Source organism: Argentina anserina, chromosome 3 (genome assembly GCF_933775445.1).
Source record: "Argentina anserina chromosome 3, drPotAnse1.1, whole genome shotgun sequence".
NCBI lineage: Eukaryota > Viridiplantae > Streptophyta > Magnoliopsida > Rosales > Rosaceae > Argentina > Argentina anserina.
The window spans coordinates 15,053,785-15,081,720 of record NC_065874.1 but is presented as its reverse complement, the minus strand read 5'-3'; the positions used below and the strand labels follow the sequence as shown (position 1 = coordinate 15,081,720).

At 36.7% G+C, this 27,936-nt stretch overlaps 4 protein-coding genes across 6 annotated transcripts; 1 reads left to right on the top strand and 3 right to left on the bottom strand.

The window, feature by feature from the left end:
• Positions 1-1,072: 1,072 nt before the first annotated feature.
• Positions 1,073-10,359, bottom strand: LOC126789584 (1,4-alpha-glucan-branching enzyme 3, chloroplastic/amyloplastic). 3 transcript variants are annotated; one of them, XR_007671539.1, is made up of 22 exons: positions 10,034-10,359; positions 9,800-9,871; positions 9,382-9,446; positions 8,420-9,097; positions 8,050-8,222; positions 7,868-7,957; positions 7,621-7,696; positions 6,990-7,097; positions 5,847-5,937; positions 5,559-5,660; positions 4,971-5,073; positions 4,307-4,444; positions 4,105-4,176; positions 3,871-3,975; positions 3,584-3,661; positions 3,397-3,507; positions 2,994-3,074; positions 2,795-2,899; positions 2,539-2,624; positions 1,785-1,839; positions 1,507-1,672; positions 1,073-1,385 (listed from the first exon to the last, which is right to left on the bottom strand). XR_007671539.1 is itself a non-coding variant. In XM_050515782.1 (21 exons), the coding sequence occupies exons 1-21, from the start codon at positions 10,303-10,305 to the stop codon at positions 1,640-1,642; spliced, it is 2,694 nt and encodes an 897-aa protein (XP_050371739.1). In that variant the 5' UTR covers positions 10,306-10,359; the 3' UTR covers positions 1,073-1,639. The 3 variants fall into 3 exon arrangements, 2 of the variants coding, with proteins under 2 accessions (XP_050371739.1, XP_050371740.1); XM_050515782.1 differs by having other exon boundaries at positions 1,073-1,672; XM_050515783.1 differs by lacking the exon at positions 9,382-9,446 and having other exon boundaries at positions 1,073-1,672; positions 10,034-10,176.
• Positions 10,360-13,398: 3,039 nt separating this feature from the next.
• On the bottom strand, positions 13,399-16,150 carry LOC126787809 (uncharacterized). Its single transcript, XM_050513716.1, has 7 exons — positions 15,817-16,150; positions 15,672-15,738; positions 15,298-15,344; positions 14,996-15,083; positions 14,381-14,514; positions 13,864-13,962; positions 13,399-13,761 (listed from the first exon to the last, which is right to left on the bottom strand). The coding sequence occupies exons 1-7, from the start codon at positions 16,036-16,038 to the stop codon at positions 13,681-13,683; spliced, it is 738 nt and encodes a 245-aa protein (XP_050369673.1). The 5' UTR covers positions 16,039-16,150; the 3' UTR covers positions 13,399-13,680.
• An 822-nt stretch (positions 16,151-16,972) lies between these two features.
• Positions 16,973-21,829, bottom strand: LOC126787141 (cytochrome b561 and DOMON domain-containing protein At5g35735-like). The gene is made up of 4 exons (XM_050513069.1): positions 21,152-21,829; positions 20,428-20,682; positions 20,118-20,337; positions 16,973-17,214 (listed from the first exon to the last, which is right to left on the bottom strand). Exons 1-4 carry the CDS (start codon positions 21,827-21,829, stop codon positions 16,973-16,975), a joined length of 1,395 nt encoding a protein of 464 aa, XP_050369026.1.
• A 2,781-nt stretch (positions 21,830-24,610) lies between these two features.
• Positions 24,611-25,093, top strand: LOC126787140 (stigma-specific STIG1-like protein 1). Its single transcript, XM_050513067.1, has one exon. It carries the CDS (start codon positions 24,611-24,613, stop codon positions 25,091-25,093), a length of 483 nt encoding a protein of 160 aa, XP_050369024.1.
• Positions 25,094-27,936: the final 2,843 nt, after the last annotated feature.

Sequence of the window (27,936 nt, the reverse complement as noted above, 5' to 3'; positions counted from 1 at the left end):
GCCGGCTCATATATCTCATTGTATCCCGTCCTGATATTACTACGTCGTTCATGTCCTTAGTAGGTTCATGAATCAACCTAGGAAGACGCATTGGGAAGCAGCATTAAGGGTGGTACGTTACTTGAAAGGTGCTCCAGGACAAGGTTTATTCTTTTCTTCCATCAGTGATTAAGGTTGAGAGCCTATTGTAATTCTGATTGGGCAGGATGTCCGGTCACAAGAAGATCTACAACCGGATACTTTTTCTTTCTTGGATCTTCCTTGGTCTCTTGGAAGTCTAAGCGCCAAAAGACAGTGTCTTTATCTTCAGCAGAGGCTGAATATCGAGCTATGACAGGCACATGTTGTGAGTTGACTTGGTTATGTTGCTTACTCAATGATTTGGGCATGTTGCTTCATGAGTCAGCTTTTTTATTCTGTGACAACAAGGTTGCACTCCACATTGCAGCCAATCCTATTTTTCACGAGCGAACAAGACACATTGAGATTAACTGTCATTATATCCGAGACAAAATCCTAGATGGTTCTGTGGTCACAAGACATGTAAGTTATGTCTATCAACTAGCTGATGTTCTCACTAAACCATTAGGGAAAGACATTTTTATTCCTATGATTCGCAAGTTAGGAGTGCAAGACATCCACTCTCCAACTTGAGGGGGAGTGTTGAGAAACAAATCTGTCATTGATTGTAACAGGTTGTGTATGAGTTGTAAAGTTTCCTTAATGTGTAGTAATAGATTGTGTATGAGTTGTAAAGCTTTCTTATGTGTAGTAATATGTTGTATATGAGTTGTCTCAATATTCCTACTGCTGCTATAAAGCTCATTGTGCAATATCAATAACAATACACTTCAGCCATTTTTTTTCTTCTCTTTTTACACAGAATTCGTATGACCATTAGAGAGCTCGAACTCACCACTGGTCTCCTAACCTAAGGTTTGGCCCTGGTGTATAGGGATTTCAATTCTCTTTTATAGTGATAACTGATTAATGAACCAATATTCTATCAGGAATAATCAACCTCTGGTTATGGTAAACTTCGACTGGGATTGAGAGCAAATTGACGAAAGGCAATTGGTCACTTATCAATCTTTTGATTAAGCTGGTCATAAGTGTTCATAGTTGTATTTTGCTTCTGTTCAGTTTCCAGTTTCATACAAAAAGGGGGAAGGGCATAATGATCAACGCCTATGTTCTTATGCCTCCCTAATTTATTTGCCTAATTTAAAATAACAGCTGCCTAATTTCTACAATTTGCATATCATTTGCTTTTACTGCTGAAAACATACATTAACAGTCTCGCGAAGATCGCATTTCACTTCAAGTCTTCAACAAAGGCATTTCATGTGCTCATTCCTTCTGAAAGTCCTACTCGAAACATCTTGCTGATTGTAATACCTCAGTTCCATTAGTGCAGTTTGGACGAAATCAGAACATCCCAATCTTCCAAAAAAAAAAAACAACCATGACAATCACAGAGCTTAGATAGATCAAGCAACAACCAACCTTCCAATTTGAACTCTGAATCTCCTTATCAACTTTTGAGCTTCCTAGAAATGCCGCTTAGTAACTGTAGCTTCGTGAGGTATTAACTTTCATTCTTTAAAGTCTGCATGCAAGTAATTCCACAGTGCAGTACTTATATTCTTAAAATACGACTTAATTTGTAAACCTGCAGCAGAGATCAAGAAAAATATACGTCAAAGTATATAACTTCATGATCACAAGCGTTTGTCAAAGATTTTGGTCCTTTTGATAAACAAAAACTAAAAGAATTCACAGACCTGGGCAGTCCTACTAGGCAGAGGAACTTCTAAGCTGTTTCGGAGGCCATCACTTCTGCAAAAACCAAACACAAAGATCTTAAATTTACACTTGAAAACAAAAATATTTGTTCAAAGGAACCAACAATATGATAGTATTACACCTCCTGGGCTGTAGCCCATGTAATTTTTCAATTTTCTAATAATTTAATAGGGTTAATTAGACAGATCTTGCATTCCTATATATGGTAGCCCAGGTCTCTGGTGCAACAAGCAAAATGAAAGTCAATCAATTTTGATTAGTTGATGATGTAACTCCATCTGTGTATGGTTATAAATTAAGAAAAAGCTTATTAACATGCAATAATCATTAAAAATATTCTTAATATGGTGTACTCAATGGAAAATTTGTTTCCTTAAATTTAACTTAATAAGAGTAGTTGACCTATGTAACTCAATTGGTAAAGTCCACCAATCCTAACACAGTTAAACCAACTATTGTATGATACTATCAGCTACTTGATTAAAGATCGATATACATAACAAAAATTTTAGTTCTTATATAATTTTGAACCTTTTAACTAGAGATTTTTTTTCATCATGAATGTACAGTATACAAAATATTAGTTTATTTACATTCATATATCAACGAAAAATTTATCAATTGAAGTTTAGCCCAGGCTGATTCGAAATTCTGGCTCTGTCCCTGTATGCAAATGTAAAACGCAAAAAAGAAAAAAAAATTGCCAGGGTAGAGAAGACAGTTTGTAATCACCTTTGGCTAGTAGTTGTCAAAGAATATTGGTCATCCTTCATAAGCCCCTGACCTCCGTACTTTCTTTCATCCGTATTTAGTACAAGCTGTGGTAAAAACAATTCAAACAAAGTCCTTTTATTTAAGCATTGGAGTGAAGACTAGACTATCTAGTTTCTTCATTCATAACCATGATTTTGCAACACACCAACATAAACATAAAAATTAAGATATTGGAACTGTATTTAAGTACTAAATACTGTTTGCCATAACCCACTTGATACTCTCCAGCTTCTTCTACACCTATCTGGTATCCTTCATAAGAATCTGTTGGATGGAAGTTAAATATGAAGAGAAAAGGCCCTCTCGTGTAAGCAATTACCTGTAATTAGCAGAAGTCTATCGTGATCAGTAAATGAAAAAAAAAATTATCCAATGCATAGAATCACATAAAGTGAATGGAAGAGTCACCATACCATGCTATTGTCATTCACATGGTGAATACTGGGTAAAAATCTTGCAAGTATTCTTTCACTTTCATCCAGTTTCATCAAGTCCTAGGAAAAATGAAAGATGAAAATCATTTTACAATAATGTTAAGTTGTTAACAAATGTTTCTTCACTACAAATAAACAAGGAATATTTTGAAGCCCTAGAATATAGGATCTTGAAGTAACATATTAACTTTACAACCGAGAGAGGATAGAGTTATTAGAATTACTGCAATTATGAGAAATTATGAGAAACTTAAACAGCTCATAGCAACTTTCAACAGCAGCTAGAACAATTACAATGCCAGATGCCACAGTAAGAGAGTCCGAACCACAAGATTAAGCATGTAAGGTACTAAGATACAAAGAAATTGTTAGTAGTTGATACCTTATCAAAGGTAAACAAGTCGCGATGCAACCCCTCATTGGCAAGAAGTTCCCACCTTCGGTTGGCTAGTGAATATGAGAAATTGTTGCTTGGCATCGGGAACTCAACCCTCTAAAAAATGAGACAATCATCAATCATATGTGATTATGTGTACAATTATTGAACTTTTAGGGACCAGTAAACGCACCCCCGGATGCCCAAATTCATTGCCCATGAAGTTGAGATAAGCACGGCCACCAGTTGTCATGGTAATTAATCTGATCATCTGTTTCAGTGATAAAAATTAAAATAATAATGACAAGAATGAACAAAGTCCTGAAAAGTACATCTCAACAATCATATATGCATACACTACATGTTGAATGTATAGCAAGCATATATACACGTGTAATAGAACAATGGAGAAATTCTGGAACTAGAATTTGCTTACCAAGATAACAGAAATATATTTATAAATGTTGGTACATTGCATACCTTGTGCAAGGAACAACCTCTGAGCAATAATTTCTCTTTGTCAGGAGCGGCCTCCCTGATTTCACCAAACAGTATCTCAGCAAAGGATCTCCCTCCAGAGATTGACTGATTCCAAGATCATAGAGTCAAGTGTCACATCAAACACAAAATATAAACCAAATTGCCAGATTTATCAGGTAAGCCTAGAGTATTTTAATAGAATGCTAAATGGGTAAGACACTGAAAGGCTGATACCTGGTTATGATTTTCAGCATACATGAGCATCTTATCTGCATAGTTTTTGTTGCCCATTAATGTACTGACAATCTGCAGGGTGGGTTGAACATAATGAATGTCCGCTTAATGGCATGGAAAAGGAGTAATTCAAGGAAATAAAGACATTCGCATTATGAATGTGCACTCAAGATATTAGTCATATGCAATCAAATCATACAACCTTTTTCATGCTCCAATCATGGTCTGGAACATTCTCAAGGAAAGATGACCACATCTCTGACACAGGAAGATTGACACAATAATCAAAGCCCAATCCGCCTTGAGAGATTGGTTCACATAGACCTGGATAGAAGGTTGCCTGGAAAATAAATCAAACTCTAAATCTTTGTAGAAGTCAGAAAATACAATACACTATGCTAAATAAACTCTGAGAATCATGAACACCATGAATTAAGAACTTGATAACATTATACATTTATGAATAGTATGAAAGGGGACTTTATATATATACATAGATCCAAAGTTTTATTACAAAGTGTTAGCTGGTATCAATACATCTGCAGCCCATAGTTTTCTACCATGTTGTTTGGGGTTCAAAACCCCTCACTCTACCTAGCTAGCTAGAGTTTCCCGAATCATAAAGATACTAGGGTTTGGTAAGGTGGCACAGTTTCAAAGCAAGTTTAGTAGATATATGGGCATCCAAAAAATAACACCTTCCTCTATATATAGATACATGCTAAAAAAATATTAATTGTCTAGAGTTAACATAATGAAATCAGAAATCTCAAGCCCAAAATGATGCTGTTATTTCACAATCAGAAAAAAAAATTAAAAAGATAAGTTTCCATTACTAAACAAACACTAAAATATCAACTGCTTACATCTTCAGCAATTGTTATTACATCTGGGTGGAGAGCATGAAGTATCTCATTTGCCAACATGAGGTATAGCAACGCGTCCCTATCAACATATTGATTGCAGTACCTGACAAAAGAGCAGGATGATTCTTAGAATCATAAGCTCAAAGCAGTTACCCTAACCATGAGATATGGTGCTAAAGACTCAAACCAGTGGAAATAGAATAGTTTTTATGAAGATGACAATGAATTAGTCATAAAACACCAGATTTTCTATTTTCTAAGAATCCATCTTGTTTCAAATCAGTTAAGCTCTGCCCATCATTTCAAAAGTTTCCTTGCAAATGAAATACTGCCACCCATGCATATAAACCATAAAAAACAAATAACAGAAAACAAGATTAATGAATTATATAATTGCGCATTCTATATAAGCTTGTTATAAGTACATGTTTGATTTATAAAAATTCTTTATTAGAAAAGAATTTAAGCAACTTGTGGAACCCAAGATGTTTCTGTTAAGTGACAAGCAATCTAGCAATTTTAAAAGTTATGAATGTGATTTTATGTATGATATTATTGAAGTTTTAAATTGATGGATTGATGCTTTACTCCTCCAAGTCACCGGTAAACGTTGCAAAGCCATTATGTGTATACATCATTGATGAGAGTGAATGGAACTGAAAACCATCAACTTGGTACTCCGTGATCCACCTGTTCAAAACTTGGCGGTATTAAACCAAAGATAGCATCCTCAATAATAAAATTAACTTCAAATTAGCAAAGAAAAACATATGTTATGTACTAGTTTACCGCATTAGGCAGGTATATGATCATTGGTTCAAAGAAAGAACTCCTCTAATGTCAAAACTTGAACCGTTCATTAAGCTTCACACTTACCAGTTCAAATTCGAGAGAAGGAAATGCAAAACATCCTGATCACCGTATTTAAACATTCTGGTACCCCAGTGCTTGTGATGTCCCCTTTTGCCTATTTCAGAAGATAATGTGTGTGTGTGTGTGTACACACACACACATGATAAATGAATATGAGAACAAATGTCAACGTTGTCAAGAATAATTCCAAATTGATTAGCAACTGCCATCAATACCAGTACAAGTATCAAATGAACACTCAGCTAATAATATAGGCTTGCAGGTTTGATGTTTCTTAGCTGGTGTTCAATTTTTCAGAGAGGTGAATGTAGGCTGCGTGGTTTCCAGGGGGTGCTTCCTCTATTGGTTACAAGCTTAAGAATTTAGGGGGGAAAAAAATATTAAAGCCTTGTGGTAGTGCTGACTGCTTGCTTAATTGGGTAATTTGACTGAAAAGAATAATCAGACAAAGAAACTGAACTTTATGGTCACAAGCAGAAACATTAAATTGTGGACAACAAGCCATCTTCCAAAGAGCATTAGCAAAGTAAAGTTTTATCTACCCTAACAGACTCATTACTATCAAGGAAGCACAGCCTTCCATATTATACTTGTTTATCCGACCTAGACTTGACTAAGGATGTTCATGATCACCTAGTAGTAAGTATATGTGATACTAATTATATTCCACCAATTGGGTTGAGCATTTGGGCTGCAAATTTAATTGTTACAGATGTAATATAGAGCCAACTTTCAAGTTAAGGCGTGCCTGATGATGAAATAGATTAGCCACTAAGTTGATTAGATGGATTCCCAAATTCCAAAGCCATTTAAGTTTTACTTGAGAAGATACGCGATCCATCTTCCTCGTAGACTACTGGTAGTCATTCCTTTTTAAAACCTTTTATTTGTGAGTCTAGTAATATCTTCTGAACTTATTTCAAAGATAAGGGTAATATTCTGGTCTTGGTACCCAGCAGAGCACCTGGTCAGATCCAACTCAGTCTCTATCGACGAAATCCCATTGCAGTCAGTCTTGATGTTGAGTAATAGACTCTATATGGTTCCATATCATATCAGAGTATGGCGCTATATCCAATCAGACCAATGTCCAGTTCTAATGTTGCTGTTCTACTAATAAAGCTGAGGAGCTAGTGTAAAGAATACCTGTGTGGAAGTAGCAATCATTTGTTCCATCAAAAAGTGCTAATCCAACCATCTCATCTGCAGCTGAGTAGGAATGAACAATTTCCAAGAAGACCAGCAGTCCTTGTCCTGTAAAGCAAAACAAGGTAGGTCCAGTATATAAGCTTTACTAAACCAATGGGCATGATGAGAAAAAATGTTGAAGAAACACATCATTGATGCCAAACTAGTCAGGAGAGAGCATAATTCAGTAAAAGAGTATGGAAGCACAATAATTATTATGTCAAGGCTTATTTCAACCTGTCATCAAGCTGTTTCATCTGTTCTGCTAACTGTTTTCCTTGTCTATAAAAGTTGCAGACTCAAAATGTGCTGTGAATTGACATACAACTCTATATTTTCTGATTCACTCTTTCACAAACTATTCGGAACATACAAACAAGACATGAATCCATTATCCATGTATTATGTAATGAGCACCTTACAACTTAGTGATGATGTTTTCAAGATCAATTTTAGTATGTGATGCAATACAAAAAGTATAGCTTTCTCATAATCTGCACAAGCCAAACTGCCAAAGTCACATAGAAATGATTAAGTAAGAAACTTGTTGGTTACTGAACGGATTAAATTAAATTAATAAAGAGATTACCATGTGCTTCATCAACCAACCGCTTAAAATCATCAGGAGTGCCAAATCGGCTGCTAACAGCATATAAATTTGTGGCCTGAAATTCCGAAATACCGCTTGATCACATTTATGGAACCTTCATATGAATCTTTATTACAAAATTACTTGGCTTAATGCCATATAACAGTGATATAGATGTGTCAACCTGATGAAATTCAAAAAGACTATGAAGATATGTAATCTGAGAATGAGAAGTGGAACCACTCACTCTATAACCAACAGTAAAATAATCTTTGTGCTCAATAACACCAAACAGCTGAATCGCATTAAAGCCAGCCTTCTTTACATGAGGAAGAACCTGAACAATATAGAGTGCAAAATGTGAAATTTGTCTGCCATATAAGCATTAGAATTAAGTCCCTAATTACACAATCAAGGACTAGGATTTGCCTTCTCTGTGAAATCACTGAAAGAAGATACTTTAGGATGTGATCCACTTATGCCAACATGGCATTCATAAATACGCAGGGACTTTGGCTTTTTAGGGCGTGCATTCTTCCATTTGTATGCCAGTTCTGGGGGTGGTTCCCAGTGGATTGCATAAGCTTGTCCTCCGTCTGCATCTGAAGGTATTAAACAAGGTTCAGATAAAGAAATACTTGGCCTATGCCAGTGAAATATATATAATCTAATCGACAAGATATTCGTAATGACAATAAGGCGTAGGCCAGGATACTGTGGAAATAAATATCCTATATATATATGAATTTCACATATGAATTTCTAAAAATTCTACAATGCTGGGGGCACCAATGACTACCTGGTTCCACATAAGTTGCCCAAGCTGGTACTCGTTCCAGTGGCCCACTAGGAGTGTTAAAATAGACCCTGTACTTGCTCCCATGAGGAATGCACGGCCGATACTTTTTCAACCATGCCTTTCTTCCTTTACGTGTCTCAAACCAATATGGCAAGGGAGGCTTCTTTGCTTTAAATTTCTCTTGTGATACTGGATCAAGCACAATATTGTAAATGTCATACTCTTTTCCATTGTCAATCACATCATAAGAAGGTAAGTTACTAGGTGGGTCATCTTTATGTTGTTCTTTCCACGCTTTATATCTCGTTTCTGCATCTGGTATTTCCTCAAGTTCCTCCAATGTTTGAGGTCCATTAGGCCCAAAAATTTGCTCGTACAACTTTGCGGGTACTTCTAAGCGGTTTTTCAGATACCGGTCTTCTCCAGGCTCCCAATACTCATCATTTGCTTTCTTAAAGACTTCTTCAATGGTAACGCCACTGTCACCTTTGTCGTAATCATCTACATAGTTATACTGTTGAAAGTACAGTTCATCTGGTTTCTCTCCATTCCTCAACTTATCTTCAAGAATGATGAACCAGTATCCATAGTCATCATGTCCAAAATGACCTTCTTTTGCACAGTTCTCTGTGGGAGACCATCCATTGAAATCACCAACCAGTGCGCAGTAGCGAGCACCTGCATTTCGCAGGCTAATATTAGACATATGATCTTCCCGATGTGACTGGTCAAAGACATCAGGGCCAGAATGTAGTTCAGACAGGAAAAAGAAACAATATTAATTAATAGAATATTCTGTAACAGAAAAGGAGGTAGAACGAAAAATAAAGTTAAGACAAAATGCAGTGCTTCCTCTTGATTTTTATTTTTATTTTGACCAAAATAATTGGCAAGGGAACCAACATTTAGAATCACACAGACCATGAATAAGAAACAAGAAAGGGTTTAGGCTTATATCAAACCTGGAGCCCACTCCATATAATCCTCTCTATGTTCTGGGTGTCGATGCAAACCCAATATCTCATATCTATAGGAAAAAGATAACAATAGCAATTACAACCTGGATTCTTTAATTCATGTCTCAAACAAGCAAGACAGTCTCAGCTATTATTTGATGTTTTATTCTTTCTTTTCAGTAACCAAAAGCTATTCAGTATTCACACAAGACAAACTAAGTCCACAATGATATATCGGTACTAATCCGTCTGGTCATTCAAAATGTGAACTTTACTTACTTAAAGACTTAATAAACAAGGTAACTAGAACATCAGAGCAATGCACTAAATAAACATCAAAACTAGAGGTCAGCAAAAACAACCATAAAAAATTAAAACTTGAAAGGAAAAAGCGGAAAGAAAAATTGGGTTTGGAAGAACAAACCCAGATGACATGTCCCTAAGGTTGATATGCCGATTGAATATCTCATCTGTCAAGTCCTTCATAGCTTTATGTCTGCAAATACAAACCAATGTAATAAACTTCAAAACAACATCTCACAGTAACTCTCAGTAACACGAGATAAATGCACCTCTTTTACTACAGTGACTTCATCAACTTGAATCAAAGCTTCAAACTTTACTACGTGTATGATCAATGAAGTGAGAAAGGGGTCACCTTTCACGGAGGAACTGGGCGAATTGCTTGTGGGAAATGTCAAATTTGGAGAGGAAGCCAACTGGGTCGACGCCTTTTTCGTCGGGAAAGGGTTTCTTCTTCTTGGGGGGTCTCTGTTGTTGGTGGGGTTGACCTGTGGCGGAGCAGCCTATCTGGGTTGGCTTCTTGACGGGAAAGGTGAGTCTTTGGGGTCTGTTTGGGTAGTGAAATTGGAGAAATGTGAGGTTGGGGTATGGAGTGAAGTGAGTTGAGAGTGAAAGTAGAGAAGGCATGATGGTGAAGAGTTGAAGAGACAAGTGAGGGAGAGCATAGAAGAAGGGTTGGGATAAGAAGGCGGGTACAGTGAAAGTTCAGCAAGGGTATTAGAGAGGTTTATGAATTATGAAGCGTGTGATTTATGTGGCCACCAGGATTTCCTGTTTGTACACCCTAGCCCCCAAGCGGTAGAGGTGGCAAACCGGCCGGGGTGTGCTCGTGTTATGTTCGGCCGCCCCATTTATTTATCGTGTCGGGTCAGACTATTTACAAAAATATTAAGCTCGGGCTCGTGCCGGGCTAAGAAGCTGATTGACCCGGCCCGGCCTATTAGCATTATATGACACAATTAAAATAAAAAAAATATTATGTACTTTGAATATTTATTTTATATAACTATTTAGAATAGTAAAATAAATAAAATACTACAACACATTTCATAATCTTATTTTTAAAACGTCGCGTATCTCAAAATAATGACGTTTTATTCAGTATTTTGATAATTTTTGTGAAATATTGTAGTTAAAATAATGAAATAATTAATATATTTCAATTTAAAAAATATAATATTCAGGTTTAGTAATGATAATTGTTTAAATATTGGTATAAGTAATATAAAATTATGTGTTTAACGGGCCGGCCCATGAATTAATCATGTTCGGGTCGTGTCGGGCTAAAAATAGGCTCGGGCCTTGTCGGGTCCATGAGCCAAAATATCTCGGCATGGCCCGGTCCATTACAATAACGGGCTCGGGCCGGGTTGCTAATGGGCTCAGGCCGTGCCGGGCAGATTTTTAACGTGTTGGGTCCGGGCCGGGCTCAGGCTTTTGGGCCCATTTGTCACCTCTACCCCAAAGTTTAATTAGTGATGGGTATAAACCGAATTAAACAAGAAAAACCGACCGAACTGAACTGAAAATATGGTATGGATAACTGAAATGAAAAGATGTAGTTCGGAATATGAAAAAAACGGACCGACCGAATTTAATTTAATGATTAAAAAAATGGTATTAATACAAAAAATAACGAAACAAAATATATAAAGTTGTCTAGCGCAGTTGGTAGAGTGCATGGTTGTTATATTCTAGTTCAGGAGTTTGAATCTCAGTATTGACATTTTGATGTTTTATTGAAAATATCTATTAAAATGGGAATAAATATAATCTTTACATAAATAAGTGTGTGTGATGTAATGATTTGTGGCATCACCTTTAGGTAGGAATTCGAGTCCCACCTTTTGAAAAATTTAAATTTTTTGCATGTGGGGTGTGAACCGAAACCGAACCAGATTTCAGTTAAAATTGATTGTTTCGGTTCATGCTAATTTAATTTAGTAAATGGTTTGAATTTCTGAAAAACCGATCAAAGTGGTTTAATTTTAGTTTAGACCAAAAACCGAACCGAACCAATATATCCCCGCCCTAGATTTTATTTTGACTGTGCGTGTATATATATATATATATATATATATATATATATATATGGGTATAATGGGATCAATTTTACTAGCTAACATCAAGAATGTTTGTAAGTATCAAACCATAACTTGTGAGTAAAAAGAAAGCTAACGCTGATGACGCTCTCAAAATAACATGTGAGTGATCACTAAGTAGTAAGTGCAGTAAAACTTCTATAAATTAATAGGCTCAGGACTGAGAAAATTTACTATTTTAGCAAGATTTTAATATATCGATAAATTAATAATCTATTAGTTTATCAATTAATTAATAACTTATTAATTTATCAACTAAATTCTTCAATGAAATCCTCATAAATGTACGATTTATTATATGTCATTATTAATTTATATATTCAATGGGGTCTATATGAATTCTCACATTTATATTATCTTACAAATTTAGTGAAATATTAATTTAGCACGTTAGCCCTGAGTCGAGACCGGTAAACAATATTATTTTAGCGAGATTATTAATTAGTCGAGTATTAATTTAATGTGCTTCTATTGTAGTTTAAGTAATCGCCAAGTAATTTAAAAGGTCATAAAGTTTTTCTAACGTATAGACGGTACAATACCTTTATATAGGGGACTAGTGAAGAATGAATTAACATACCTCTTTCTCCTAATTATAATCTCTTCATGCGCTCTACTTTCTAGCAACAAATGTAGCCCATTGTATAGCAAAACTAAACATTTTCATGTCAAATTGTCAATTAAATTGCTTTATATGTTTATAACTAGAAAAAATGATCAGAAAGTGACTTGTATGTGAGTATCTGATGTTCAACCCTATGTTACTTGAAAATTAAAAAGGATTTTATAATACTTTATTGACGTTGAAGGAACATGAAACTTCGAGTTGGAATGAATTGTGTGGAATTTCCTCACTACATGCTATCGGAACTGACCGAAAGATTCTGATGTGATTGCTAAAATTTGACTGGGAGGTAAATTAGCAGAAATTGAAAAATATGATGCAACATATAGAATGAAAATAAAGTAAACAAGGCATAATCTACCTGCTTATTGTTTTTAGATGTAGAGCTATACTAAGTATAGATTTGAACACTAGGAGCTGAGGACAGTTCATTTTACATATTTAACTTGCACCATGAAGTAAACATCGCATAATCTACCTGCTTATGTTTTTAACAAAACTAGGGCCGGGCAAAAAGCTTGAAAAAAAAAACCATGATCGGACCGACGGGCCCGTCCGGGCGAGTCGGGTTTTTTTCTTCTTCGTGTGTTGTCATGTGATAAACGTGCCGGGCTTTGTTATGTCTGGGCCTTCAAATCCTTAAACAACAAAAAAATCCGGAAACCCGGGACATTATGTAATTGGCTTTTCGTAAGTGATCCTAAACTTATAGAATAGATACAATGACACTGGAACATAACAAAAAACAGAATTAGGCCCGGAATACCGGGCGGGCTCGGCTCGGATGATACCGGTCCGGGTTTTACCCGGGCCCTGCAATTAACTGACCCGGGCCCTGATTTGTTAAGAACAAAGCCCGGCCCGTAATACTACAACCGGGCCGAGCCCAGACCCTGAAAAAAATAGCCCGGGTGAACCCGCGCCCAGCCCTAAGCAAAACTTCCCTTTCAAAACAAAAACAAAACTTCTGAACGACTTTGAGGAGGACAAACATACACTTACAAATGAAATGGTATTGAATTTCAGGAAGATTCTGTGGTACATGATTCTTTTTTCTGTTGGGAACAAAGATTCTGGGGTACATGATTTAGTTGCATGTATATCAGCATATCAATTTCCAATTATAATAGTCATTTCCTGGTTGCTACATATGGTGAACAATATGGTATCCTATACAACTGAAAGGAGGCCATTTCTGCAGTTCTGCAGCAAACTTTGCCAGGATCTACAAAGATACGCACAAAGCATCAATGGTTGGGGATGCAATGCAACATACTAATTTGGTTGCTTCTTTGGATACTCCCTTGGTCCAAATATGGTGGATCCAACTCTGACATTGGTGCTGCCCATTTCAATCTGCAGGGATCAAGTTGAACATTAGGTGTCTAATGTCTATCAAGCACAGATTAAGGGATTAAAATTGCAGATGAGGACTTGGGGTCTTGGGGCATTCCATACCGATTGCTCAAAATCACCAGACATGCCCATTGACAGCTCAAAGTTCTCCTCTGCCATACCAAGTTCCTTGCATACCTCAGTTCTACACCTTGATAACATCTGTAGAATTAGAAGATATAAAATAGGGTCAATAACTAAAAGGGCAGAGAAAGAACAAAAAAAAAACTAATGACATTACACAACAACAATAGTAGGCCTTCCATTATTAAATGGATATACCACCAACCCCTGTCGCAAAGATGGTTTTGGTATCCCCTCCCCTTTATAAGGAAAATATCTGGGAAGAGGCCCCTCAAAACACCTCAGTAAATTAAACACGACATTAAATTGAGAAGATTTTTGCCTCCTAACTAAGCCAGAAACGGAATCAATATCAATATATATGGCTACTAAAAGAGGCACTAAAAATAATGGCAATCAGACAGATATCCTGAATGTCCCGGGTAATAATAAACTAATACTATCTCTTTCCCCGCACCAGCACCCCATGGTCACCTAATGCACGTAATAAGTTTACCCTGAAGTTCACTGGAGTTGATGTATAGTTACGCATCCCTATTGTCATTAGGCCAGAAAGCACTAGATTTGGGCACTGCAATTTGATATGTTTCGCAAGTTCCACACAACCAGAAGGATCTACACCGGATTTAGCTGCACGTATGACAGAAAAATACATGAGCATGGTGACTTGGCAATGCAAAGCAATTCTGGCAATTTGGTGATAAGAAAGCCAATAAACCAACTTTCCACATGTGACAAACTATATATCTAATTTGCTGGCTGCAAGCAGCTTCAGCTACTGCAGTAAGCAGTTGAGTTATTTTTAATTGTTGAGGTCATCTTAAATTTGCTTAGATCAGTCTATAGACACATTAAGATATGGGGATATAACATTTGAGATGACTTGGTGACTAAACATAAGAATATAGAGTAAATTTGTTTAGGTAATATTTTCCTTGTAACCAAAGAAAACCACAGATGCATTACTGAGGGGAAAGATCAATGCACATATTAAAGGTGATTAAAGGTGAAGGAGGGAACAGAAAGACTCATTCAACTTGAATGCCTCCGGGGCCATATTAATGTTGGCGACAATTAGTACAGGAAGAAGCAGTGATTTAAAATTACTTACATTCTTCTCCACTGGTATTAACTTGGACCAGAACTTTTAAAGGATTTCTTCCGAGATTGGAAACTGCCCGATCAAGATGATTTGCTAACTGCAATTATGAAAAGAAAGTAATGAACGAACTTGGTGATTCACAAAACAAGCACAACTTCAGTTCAATGACTGTAACTGAAAGCCTCTTTTTAAGTTTTTCAGTGCATGATACCAGAAATTTTAAAAAAGTAATTCATATGATTTTCCTTTGTATACATTATTCTCAATAAATACCCAACATTAGCAAACTACAATATTGAACTTGTCTGTACCTTCTCATTGTCTACACCCTCAACCAATGCCAGATTCGGCACTCCAGCTGCATAGAGTAACTAAATTAAAAGCCAAACCCAATCACAACTACACAAGACTCGCATTGAAACATTATAATCACTTTTTAGAGCTCACAACATGATCACTAACCTAAGAATCCGCACACAAGACACCAAACTCTCACATGATGAAACACAAAACATTCATTAACTCTCATTACTAGACAGATTTGTTGCAGCTGTGAACATTCTCAAGAGTCAAGACTACTACAACATAATCAGGATGCAAAAAAAAATCATTTCTTTACAGAACCCATATCATATTTTGATGAACCATCAAAACCCAAGAGTCGAACGAAGAAAGAGAGTGATACCCAGAAGCGACTTGACTTTGTTGCTCTGCAAATGACCAATAAAATGCCACTCTATATCTTCAGGAAGCTGCAGACACACACAGAGCCCCAATCAAAACACCGCGTTTCAGTCCCACAATACTTAAAACGGAGACAAAGATAAGACCTGAGGAGCTTTCTCCATGATTTCCTGGACGTAATTCTCGCCGAAACGACGGTGGCCGAAGTCGTAAACTTGCCGGATGAGAGAAACGGGCTTCGTCTTCGACACCGCTACCAGCCTGACCTGACTCGGATCCCGGCCCGATCGCTCCGCAGCCTGCCTGACTCGGAGAACGACGGACCGGAGCGCCGATACGGCTACGTTTTCGGCCGCTGCAGCAGCCATTCAGTGGAAAATTTGGGGAAAATGTGGACCGTTTGGTTTTCCAAGTTCGGTTGTTTCTTCACTTTCTCAGTTCTTGTCTCTTTTCTTTTCTAGCCTTCCTTTGTGTTTGGTCTCTATCTGCAGTTTTGGACCAATCATGACTTCAAATATTTCATTTTATCCTCATTTCTTTGTAAATATAATTCTATATACAATATCCCTCCATTTTATTTGGCTTTTTAAAGAAAATTAAAATGGTATTTTTACCGGAAAACGGGGCAGTCGACCATTCTATTTAGTTAATTTTTAGTGAACGGGGTTTCTAATAAGATAGAGACTTGCGTTTTATAATCAATTAAGTTTGGACTTTGGAGAATTGGAGTGTAACAGTACAAAGTGTTTATATGATTAACCATTGCTCTCATGCATTAATATGGTACGAATTAATTCTTGATTTCCTGTAGCATTACAAAATACAAATCAATAAATGAAGATATATGTAATAACCCGAATTTCGTTACTAATGTCTTGTAATTTCATGAAGATTAATGAAATGATATTTTGGTTATATCCATATTCTACGTCTTTTAAAGAACCTTCATTCGAAGTAGAAAAATCGGTTCGAGAACCATTAAGTCGTTTTTTTCGATTTAATTCGGTTGACTTAAGAGTTGACTTTTGATCCGTCGCTCGTTTCCGAAAAGTTCCTTCACAAAAGTCGTAGAGCTCGTCAAAACGAGTTTGTAGACATGTGACACGTAGTAATCGGAAGTTGGAGGAGCGAGATTTTAATTACGGAAGTTGTTGTGGGAAGAGTAAAATAGGGAGAGGAGGTATTGGAAAATATCTATTTAGTTTCATCTTCTCATTCTCTCTCTCTAGCCCAAGACTTCCATTTCTTCTTCTTTCCTCCTCATTTCTCTTCTTCATCAACCGACTCCATTTCTTCCTTGTTTCAGAAAAATCTTCCCTCACTCCAAACTCTCCATTCCGCCACCAATCTTTCACCACCAGTCATCCTAGAGCTGTACTGACTCAACCTTGCACCCAACTGAACATTCACACCCCTCCATGCATGTCCAAGGAACTCCAGCAGTAACATACCTGCATCTGGGGACATTGCCACTGCAAGCTGCGGCATCATTGTTGGCATAGAGCCTTGGGTCACTTCAGGGGTTAACTTCACAGCTGCATAGGCTTTGGAGTGGTATTAGGCAGCAACTCAGTTCCACAGCAGTAGTTTGGAGAGGAGGAGAATTGCCACTGCCCTCTAGTAGTCCCTCAACCTTGTTGTCAATATTTTGTGGTAAGGAGTTTCTTACCTTGACTTATTTTGCTGTGAGGTTGTGTTTGGGGCAGTGAGGTTGAGTTAGGTTGAGTTGAGGGAAGTTAAGAGGGTGTGGACAGTGGGTTTGTTGCTGGTTTGGCTAGTTAGTTGTGTCTGTATTTTGGGTGAAGTTTTGGTTAAGTGGTTAGTTGTGAAGTGGTTTAATTGATTATGATTTTTGTTGCTATTTTGGGATAGTTGAGAAGAAGAGAGAGAGACCGAGAGTTACATAAGGAAGAAGGTGTGGAGTTTCCTTATGTTAAAAGAGGGTTTGTTGTGTTGAGTGGTTTTAGTTCTGTTTTTACTAAGTGATGTTTTGTCACTTAGGTAATTGAAGGAGCAAGCGAGTGATCTCACTTGAGGATTACAAGTTGTTTGCGGGAGCGAAAAGGTGAGTAAACCTCACGTTTGGTCTAGTTACCTTGGCGGTAACTAGACGTGTGAACTTACATTTTACATATTTTTACATGTTGTGTGATTGAATATAAATGTATATATATTTAGTGATTATATACGTATATCTAAATGGTAATAGGATATGTATATATTTATCACTAAGTATATAAAACTACTATATTTGTGAAATATATTGTGTATTTTTAGTTGGTTTTCACTGAATTGTGGAGGATGGGACCGATGGGGAATAAAATGTACCTCTCGGTAAATTGGAGGTTTTTGGATGGAATATTTGTATAGTCGAAGTGCTTATATGTTGTGTGACCGGAAGGGAAGAAAATGTACCTTCCGGCGTTATTGTGTTGTGATTATTTTGTTGTTACCGGAAGGGAAGAAAATGTACCTTCCGGTATGATTATTGCGTGTGTAGCTTTGTGGGTTGTGGTGTTGACTTTGTGGCGGCCTTTTTAGACAAAAGACTTTGTGTGAATAGTTCTGCCTTAGTGGCGGCCAGTTTGGCGAAAGAAAATGAATACATATGATTTAGCCTTAGTGGCGGCCCAAGTGGCAAAATGAATTTCAATGTTCTGCATGTGTGGCGGCCTTAGTGGCGTAGGCATATGTCAGAACCACTCCTTGGCTGGTTGTGGGGATGAACATCTAGAGCTCTAGTATTACTGCCAATCTTCTGGGTGCGACTTGAGGGTCGCATTAACCCAGAATGTTCTGCATGTGTTGCGATGTGATTGTGAGTTGTGATTATACTTGTGTGACAATATGTGGCGTTGTTGTGGCATTGGTTGCGAGTTGACGTTGTTAGTGTTGTGATGATAATGTTGTTTTATATATATTTCGGAGTTTAGAAATATGTTACATTATCCTTGAGTAATTCTTTTAGTTTACTCATACCAGCTTTGTAGCTGACCAGGTTTGTGTTTACAATCCTGGTGTACCATTAATGGTGCAGGAGGTAGTATTACAGGTACTTCGCAGTAGTAGAGGAGGCAGGAGTGAGCAGTGTAACAGCAGGGTGCTGTTTCTACTTCCGTTCATTTTCCTATTTTGGTGAGGACTTGTGAGAGTTGACTACTGTACAACTTACAAGTGTATTTACGTTTTGTTACAGTTTGAAATCTAAGTGTTTTGTTAAACTTGGATAAGATATTCAGCTGCTGTAACGTAATTTCATTTATTAAAGTTATATCAGAGTGCTAGCATCCACAAATTCGAAATTTTACTGTTCTGAATTTATGGATGTTACAATATACGTTTGGCTATAAGGTAGTGTTTTGTTTGTAATCACTAATCACTTTGTCTTGCTATCCATATGCATAATTCTCTAGCTTTAACTTACTAGTTACTTGCATGCACTAGCACCATTGCGGATAACGAAACTAACCACATTTTTTGTTCATAGCTCAAATCTCCCGATCAACCAACTCTCAAAATAAATAGAAAAACAAGTCATTAATTTATATATGCATAAGCTGAAACCTCTGATATCTTTTTCTTTTTTTGGTTACATCCGATGAAATCGAGTTCATGATTTTATTTTTCATGTTTCCTCACACCTTGGATTTGTTAAAGAATAGTACTTGTAAGTTGTAACTTCTGGTTTGAAGCAGCTCATATGAATAATGAATTGGTGGCCGGTTATAGTTGGCACGGATTACTCTGGCTAGCTAACACCTTGATTATCGAAGTATCAAATTCCTTTTATGTAGTAGTGAACTCTATGAACGGACTTACGAGCTAATGATTCACATATGTTGACCAAGAAGAGAAACCAACAAAATTATTAGCACATGAGTGACTAAAACAAACCATAATGCTCAGTGTATATTGTGAGAATATTGATTGCATGCATTACTTGCATAGGTCTACTTATTTTCACTCGCCCTCTAACAGTAGTATTAGTGCAAACAACAGATTAACAAAGAACTAAGAACGCATACATTTTAATGTAAGTACGTAGGTCAATGTTTACTTCAATATTAATATCATCAATGTACATATCATATCATCGCGTCTGAACAATTGATCGTTGAAAGTACAATAAACAATCGTGTTCTATTGAAAGGTTTCAAGTACATACATAGAGTGAAATAATAATTCGGAAAATAAAGAAGATAAATTAGCAGCGATACTATAGAGCTATGTAGATAATGTCGCGAAAGTCGAAAATTTACCGAATTTAGCTGGTCGGCTATATCAAATTCACTTCCTCAAGAGGTATGAGCTGGTTGAGTACTACTAGGTTGATTTTCTACTGGAGTGTTTGCTTTTTCTTTTTCTTTTTCGAGTTTTTCTTTTTTTTCCTTTTCGAGTTTTTCTTTTTCTTCTTTTTCTTCTTTTTCTTTTTCTTTGATGTATGTACACCAAGTATAAACCTCCAATCCCAAAGCGACCGAAGCAAGTACTGCAAGGATTCCAATATAAGCCCAATGCCAGGTTCTGTTTGGTTTCAAAATGGCAATGCCGTGGAATATATTCACTATGATCAGTGCCAGAAGTGCATAGCCCAGAAAATGATGGTACATGTCCCAGTATTTCCGGTAATCATCGGTCGGCAAGGGCCTTAAACGCAGAGCAATCATCTGGACAACATAGTAAAATCAACACTGTTTATAACAATTGGAAGCAAATGGAAAACCATATATGCATATCGGAAGAGTAGAGTGAATTACTTGTAACGTGGTGAATGCAAAGATGTTCATGGCGAGAATATTGTGGGTGTGGAAGTGATATTCTTTGGAAGCTTGTCCGAGCCATATTCCGGTTGCCCAACCAGCTGTGCCGAGAACGTAACCAATGATCTGACAGGAGACATGACAACAAAACCATCTTGTAATTGGAAAGGGGAATTTTCTGAAGTATCTCGCCATAATCACTCCAAAGGGCAACAGTATTCCCCATCCCACAATATTCAGAATCCCATGCACCTGTTAGAAAAGCAAAGATATTAATTTGACAAGGAAAGAAGGCAAGTTAGCAAGTATCCGTAGTACACTAGTACGTGGATCTGATTACAAATCATCATCAACGTTTGTCATAATTTGTAAAGTTAGAAAGAAAAAGGTTGAAACGGCACTTGTTATGCATCTATCTATTCTTGGGGAATTTTACCTGCTATGGATTCATGAATGCTTACTATATACTGTAATATGGGTTTATATCTGATTTTTACAAATATTTTGTTGAAAGAGAAATGTTCCAAATGTCTTCAACACAAAATGCTAGCTAGTCGACACAAATTTATGTATGTCAATCTACTGAATCGAGTTATGTTAAAGATCTTAGATTTATGCAAGTTAATTCGATCTTAGTGCGTATCTTTCGCATTGCTGGCCGGTCAATTAGGACATAAAGAAGCTTTCGTGACAAGACTACATATGCAAAAAAGCATGTTACCGTTCTAAGATGATGCCGACGATGTCCAACGCTGATACCTTTCCGAGTGCGCAAGTTTGTAGTCTCTGTACTATCCACGTTCTGTAGAGCCGTCGGGTGCATCTTAGGCTCCAAATGAACCTCATCAGCTTCATAGCCAACTTGCCACACATGGTTGAACCTTTCAATATCGTACGCATCTGAATCTAGACAATCTAGACGCAGAATTAGCGTCGCAAAAATTGACATGTATCTGTTAGGTTTCACGTCACCTGACATGTTTTGGACGACGACATCCTCGAAATCTTCGGAAGGCTGCAGAGGCTGCAGACGACACCCCCGCTTGGTGTCACTGGTGATGTTGTACTTGCTGACCTTCAAAGTCCCGTTCGACTGTGCAATGGCGATGATGGCCCTGGTTCCGACCATATGAGGCCTTTTCCGACCTGGATGCACTCCCCAGGCGACCCATTTTGGTGAGTCGTCTGTAGAGATTGGAATGGTGAACAAGATATCAATGTGGGATTTGTTGTTAATGTTGACGTTCCAGCCGAGTTCAGCTCCTAAAGTGATTAGTTTCTTGCAGTTAGACATGTTCATTGGGTTGATGGGAGTACAAGCATTGGTTCTCTTATGAGCAGTGGTGGAGTCAAAGGAAGAGGAGAAGAGGATCAATATGAAAATTAATACACACCACATGTTGGAGGAGATACCTGCAAAAACCAAAGCTGCTAGGAGTGCTAGCTATGTTTGGTATGTATACTAAGATATATGCTTGTCTTTGATATAAGAAGAGTAGATATATTTGTTCCTTTTGGTCTAGCTTCGAATTGAGTTAGATTGAGGAACAAGTTAGCAGAAAGCCAGAACTAGTTGTTCTTGATCTATAATCACTCTCTTTTAACAGCATGTTGGGTCACAATCGTACAGGTACTTTAATCGATCTACTTGATTGGAATATTTGCTAGCTTCGCAATTGCCCCAATCACTTTTGCTAGCTGTAAAAAAAGGGGACTGTACGTACATATATTAAAGTGGAAATGACCACCTTTATGCTTCCATCTCATCAGGTTGTTGATGCTTGTAAAACGCTTCAAGAAATGTGCCTTCGAGGTCTTGAAGGTAAAGCTAGGGTTACAACTAGGAACAATTTGAAACGAGAAAAGTGATTTAGAATGTTTTTTTTTTCTCATTAACTAGGAAACCCTAGAGTCCTAGACTACCAGCTTGTCTTCACTGCGTCCGCGATCCGGTCCTTTCTTTCTTCCTTGACATGGTGATGCTGATGCATCTCATATATTGTACCCACTTTCTAATTAAATAGTTAGGCTAGGCTAGCCTTCATATAGTAGCTAGTAGTCTCTCCGCGCCGCTAAATATATAGTCGATCGGATCTGAACGTTATTTTCATTGACGACGTACGCGTTCAAGGGTCGCCGATCATTCGAGATCAAGATGTGAGAATGTTGGCGCTTTGGCATCAAGTTATGAGGAAGCCAATCGATTAAAGTGAGACTTGGGTCCTTACGTCTTGACATTATGAAGTATTATTAATTCGCTGTGCGGTCTTGAGGCCTATGTCTATCGATCTTGGTCATACTGTCCCTTTTTAAATCTACTTGGCAGTCAAGTTTTGTTAAGTGTTTTATCGCCAGTCTTATGAAAATTCAAATTGTGCATAATATACGTGTTTAATTAACTCTTAGAGACGATCTTAGCTGATAGCATAATTTAAGCATGTTTACTTCAGAGTATCTCTATACATGACTCTTTTATGATTAAATTTACTAACATTTCACCGAGCTAATAAGATATTTTATTATAAATGAAGTCAAATTGTATGATCAAATGAATGAGTGACGCCAAGTATTATATGGTTGAGTGAATTTAGTCTCTCCTCGTAAATAAAAAATCATGAATTCAGCTCACAATACTCCTTGTAGCATATTAGCAATTGTAATGATAAAACAAAAATGGATGATTGACGGTTTCAAAGCTCCATCATCCATTTACACAAAGACAAATGGATGATTAATGAAAACGGCTAGTGTTGTATAGTTTGATTGTGTTACATTGTGTTATACATAAACATTTAACAATATCAATTCTAATTGAAAATGGCTGCTCAAAGGTGAAAGCTAATGCGACGTACTAGTAAGGAAAAGAAGAAATTAATATATAAAGGTTAAGGGGCACCTAGTTTCCTAGTCCTAACATTTATCAAAACTTGGGTCCAGGTGTAAACATGTAACTGAAGCAATAGAGGAGCTCCTGGCTCGTGGTGTAGGGAACTAGGGAAGAAAGGAAAATACATATATGCAAGAAAAAGAGCTCGTGTTTCATGTGAGATTCATCTTCCCAGTATATTCTTAACCTAACTAGCGCGCCATAGCCTCGCAACACGTTGAGATGCATCTTTTCTTTCTCCAGTTTTTTACACGGTCTCTTTTCTAACACTACCCGTCAATTCGGTGCCTCCTTATCTCGAACATTTTCTCACAAAAGTTGCATATCAAACCCTAAATCTACAATATTACATATATAAGAGTAGTGTGATCGAGATTCTCGGCCGCACATGTAACTGTGAAGGGTGGGTTCGGTATGTGGGTCCAGGGCGCCAAGTGTAAAACAAATCTTGAGGAAGATCGATTGTTATGTCAAAGCTTTCATTCGGATTAACGCGGAAAATCTACATCGTCTAAACTCTATAAAGTTCTAGCTAGATGTTGATTGAACATAGTGGATGACTCTATTTGTGTGGATTGCGGCCAAGGTTTAGAAGAAAGTCTAGTCAATATCCGAAATCCTTCATTGTTCACATGAATATATCCCAAACTTCTAGGCTTCTAGCTAGTACTATCTGGTACGAAATTGGATTTCAAGAAATCCGAGGTAGTTTATCCGGTCTGGTGCCTATAGTTCGAAATTAGTTCGAAATCCTTCAATGACTTTAACATCTATATTTCATATATGATATATCACATCATGCTTAATCTTATGATGTCATTCATGGTCTAATGTCTTAGGCATGTCAGTTTTGTATTATGTACAATTATATCATTGTTGATCATTTAGAGCCTTTTGATAAAAGGCACGTTATAGATGCAACTCATGCAAGTCATGCATCTGGGTTCTGTAATTTAATTTACACATAATGAATAAGTCAGCATAATATTCAATTCCTTTCGAAATATATTGTTTGACATGTTCCTTCTCATTATATATAATCGAACATGTTTGACATTAGAATTGACTAATGAGGACCTAACTTAGCTGCACTTTTCATAATTCAAAGTTGATTATTTATTGGTATGTACTATGTAGACCACTCCACTAACTCATCAAAGAGAAAATCTGCATGTAAACTTCACTATAAAAACCGACCTCCATTTGTCACCCTTAATCAAACCATTCTCATAGCTTCTTCCCTCCCAGAAAATTACACATAACATATTAGCAGTAGCTCTCTCGTTCTTTACCATGAAGCTCATCATTACTCATGGTTTCCTTATTTTGATTCTCCTCTTTAGTCTTCTCCTAATAAACATTGAAGCAAATCCCACTGTAGAGGAAGATAAAGATGATCATCAAGAAGTCGCTCTCGATGACTCTCTGGGCTCTTCAGACAATGAAACTGAATCAAACTCCTCATTCTTGAACATAAATGACCGCTCTCTCAGGCAAAAGATGAGAACGCATAGGGGGCAGTTGACCTGTAACAAATTCCCCGGGATATGTTATACTAGGGGAAGCCCAGGACCTCATTGCTGCAAGAAGAAGTGTGTTAATGTTTTAACGGACAAGCTTAACTGTGGGAAATGTGGGAAGAAATGCAAGTACAGTGAGGTTTGTTGCAAAGGAAAATGTGTGAATCCATCTTTCAACAGAAGTCACTGTGGCGGATGCAACAATAGGTGCGAAGCTGGTGGCTTTTGTGCATTCGGCCTATGCAACTACGCATAAACAATTTTTCATTTTCTTTTCTGTACGTTTAATTCAGATTCTTGAATTCTTTTGGCAATTGAAACAAAGAATGATGAGAATATAATTTATAAACTAATTCAGAACATATTTCATCATCTCAATGTACGTTTACGTACAGTAGGTACTTTCATCATTTGGAATACAGCAAGACATGCATGCATAATCAACAACATCAACTAATGAACTATTTTATTGTTTAATTAAGTAAAAAAATTAGGCTAGATCGACTTCCCTGAAGATCCCTCGATCACATTATGGGATGACAATCATGACATGGCCTAGCTACTTGAATAATGAATCTCAGATAAAGAAAACCTCAGCGCGCTCTGCCCTAGCCTTATTATGCTTCGGTAGTAGAAAGAAAACAAAGAATTTTCAGTCGCACAATCCGCCCGTCCAGAAGAAAGGGAATAAACCAAAATAATTAACAAGAATACAAAAACGTGTACATGTCAAATTAATAGCAAGCAAAATTGTATCAGTGGACTTCTAAAAAAAAATTGTATTAGCTAGTGGAAGCTAGCTGCAGGCACTCGATCATGTACTAATTGAAAGTTTTTCAAAAATAACAATTAAAATTAAGATCGGAGAAGCGTGCATTAAGGTTCATGGTTAATTATGGGCTCACGGTTGGTAATGAATTAAGGTTCTATCATCTATGAATATTGTTGATCCACATGGCCGAAATGGAGTAATTTCTTATACATTCGACTAGACACGTACCCCTGTAATCAAAGATTGATGAATTTATATATTGCTAAAATACAGATCAAGACATTACTCAATTATATCTCAAGTATACAGTGAAGAGACATCTGGAACAATTCAGTATCAACCGAGATCTCACTTTAGACATCTTAAACATATGGATTCTTGAATATTGATTTGTTTAATTTGTTTAATCGCTAGCTATCATGACTCTTTGTTTCTAGTACGTTGAATTTTGGAATATATGAGAACCGTAAAAGGGGTGATTAATCAATTAATTAGGACACACGTGTGTGTATATATATATATATACAGTCCCTATCCAGAGTGAAGCTTCACTCTGAAATTACAGAATGAAGTTCCAATTTTGGCACACTTTTCGGTCAAATTTTTTCACCATAAGTGATTCAATATTTAGGTATTCTATTCAAGATCATCTCTACAAAATTTCATCCAATTCGGACATCGCTAAGGTATTGAAATTATATTAAATGAATGAATGAATTAAAATTGTTCAACGTGAACCGTTCGTGCAAATCTCACTTTTGAAAGCTCAAACCATTATCAAATTGGATGAAACTTTGTGGAGATGATCTTGAATAACATACCTAAATATTGAATCGCTTATAGTGAAAAAATTTGACCGAAAAGTGTGTCAAAATTGGAACTTCACTCTGTAATTTCAGAGTGAAGCTTCACTCTGGATAGGGAATGTATATATATATATATATATATATATAGTATTCATGGTTTGACCCAAAACCAATAGTCTATATATCGCTTATCGGTATCGTATTGGTCGAGGAGTAAAACGATATATCAGACATATATCGGGGATATATCGATATATATCGGTTTTATCGAATTTGCTTATTTTTAATAAAATTTATAAAATTATACTTCAATATATACCAAATAAACTTAAAAAACGGTACTAAATAAACTAAAGAAAATAAATACTTGATTTTGTGACAATTAAAATACACGAACGACACCTAATAATAAAAATAAGTATTTAAGAATGATTATTTAGGCTTGAAATTCATCCTATATATTTAAAAATTATATATATGAAAAAATAAAAAAAAAATAAGTTTTTCAAAAAAAGAGAGAAAATGAATATTAAAATATCAAACAAAAATTAAAAAATTAAATAAAATTTTGACCGATATTTAACCGATATATCGGAGTTTGACCGATATTTGATTGTTAACCAATATATTCAACCGATATGGGTGATATCATATCATTTTCTAAATATCATAAATATATCCGATATTTAGAACACTGTAACCTTCTTAGGACACACATATATTTGTGTTTTTGCCTTTTGCATTTCGCTCTTTATTCTTTTCTTTTTTTGAATCGGTTGGGGTTTAGAATTTGATCAATTGAGTTAGGTTAGGCACGTTACACAAATGTTCTGAATAAAATAGAGAGCAAATTAAACAACCTGATCGAATCCCATGGAGATAAAAATTACTTTGAAAAAAAATTACATCATTGATGTTTAAAAGAGAACTGGATCATATCATATTTTAACACATGCATAAATTTGCTATATACGCCGAGCTAATGTTTTTACCTTACTCTGTGCATATGTCCTAAGGTAATTAAATAGGGTAATTGACTATTTGAACAGAAACAGTCAAAAATTTGTCCACTTTCCTCTCTCTCTCTCTCTCTCCCCTTAAGCAACGTCGCCAAGATCCGCATGCCAACTCTGACGAGGTCTGAACCCCGACGCCGGCGAGATCCAAACTCCGAAGGCAATGAGGTCTGCATCCCGATCGTAGCTCACTCTCTCACTCTCACACACACTCTCTCTCTGAACCAGCCGTCACTGACGGGATCCAAATTCGTCGTCGCCGTCATTGAGGAGATTAGTATGGTATTTTCTGGTCGGATCTCGAATCTCCGGCGTGATTGAATTCGGCGGTGCACTTTTGAATCTCCAAGCATCAAACTTGCAGAATACCAAAGATGGACAATCAGTAGACTCTAAATTCAACGAAATACGAGTACGAGCGAAACCGAGAGCAATTTCGTTTTGCTGGGACATATGGGTATGCCTTTTGAGCATTGAAGGATGCCTAGGTTCTTGGGGTTCTGGT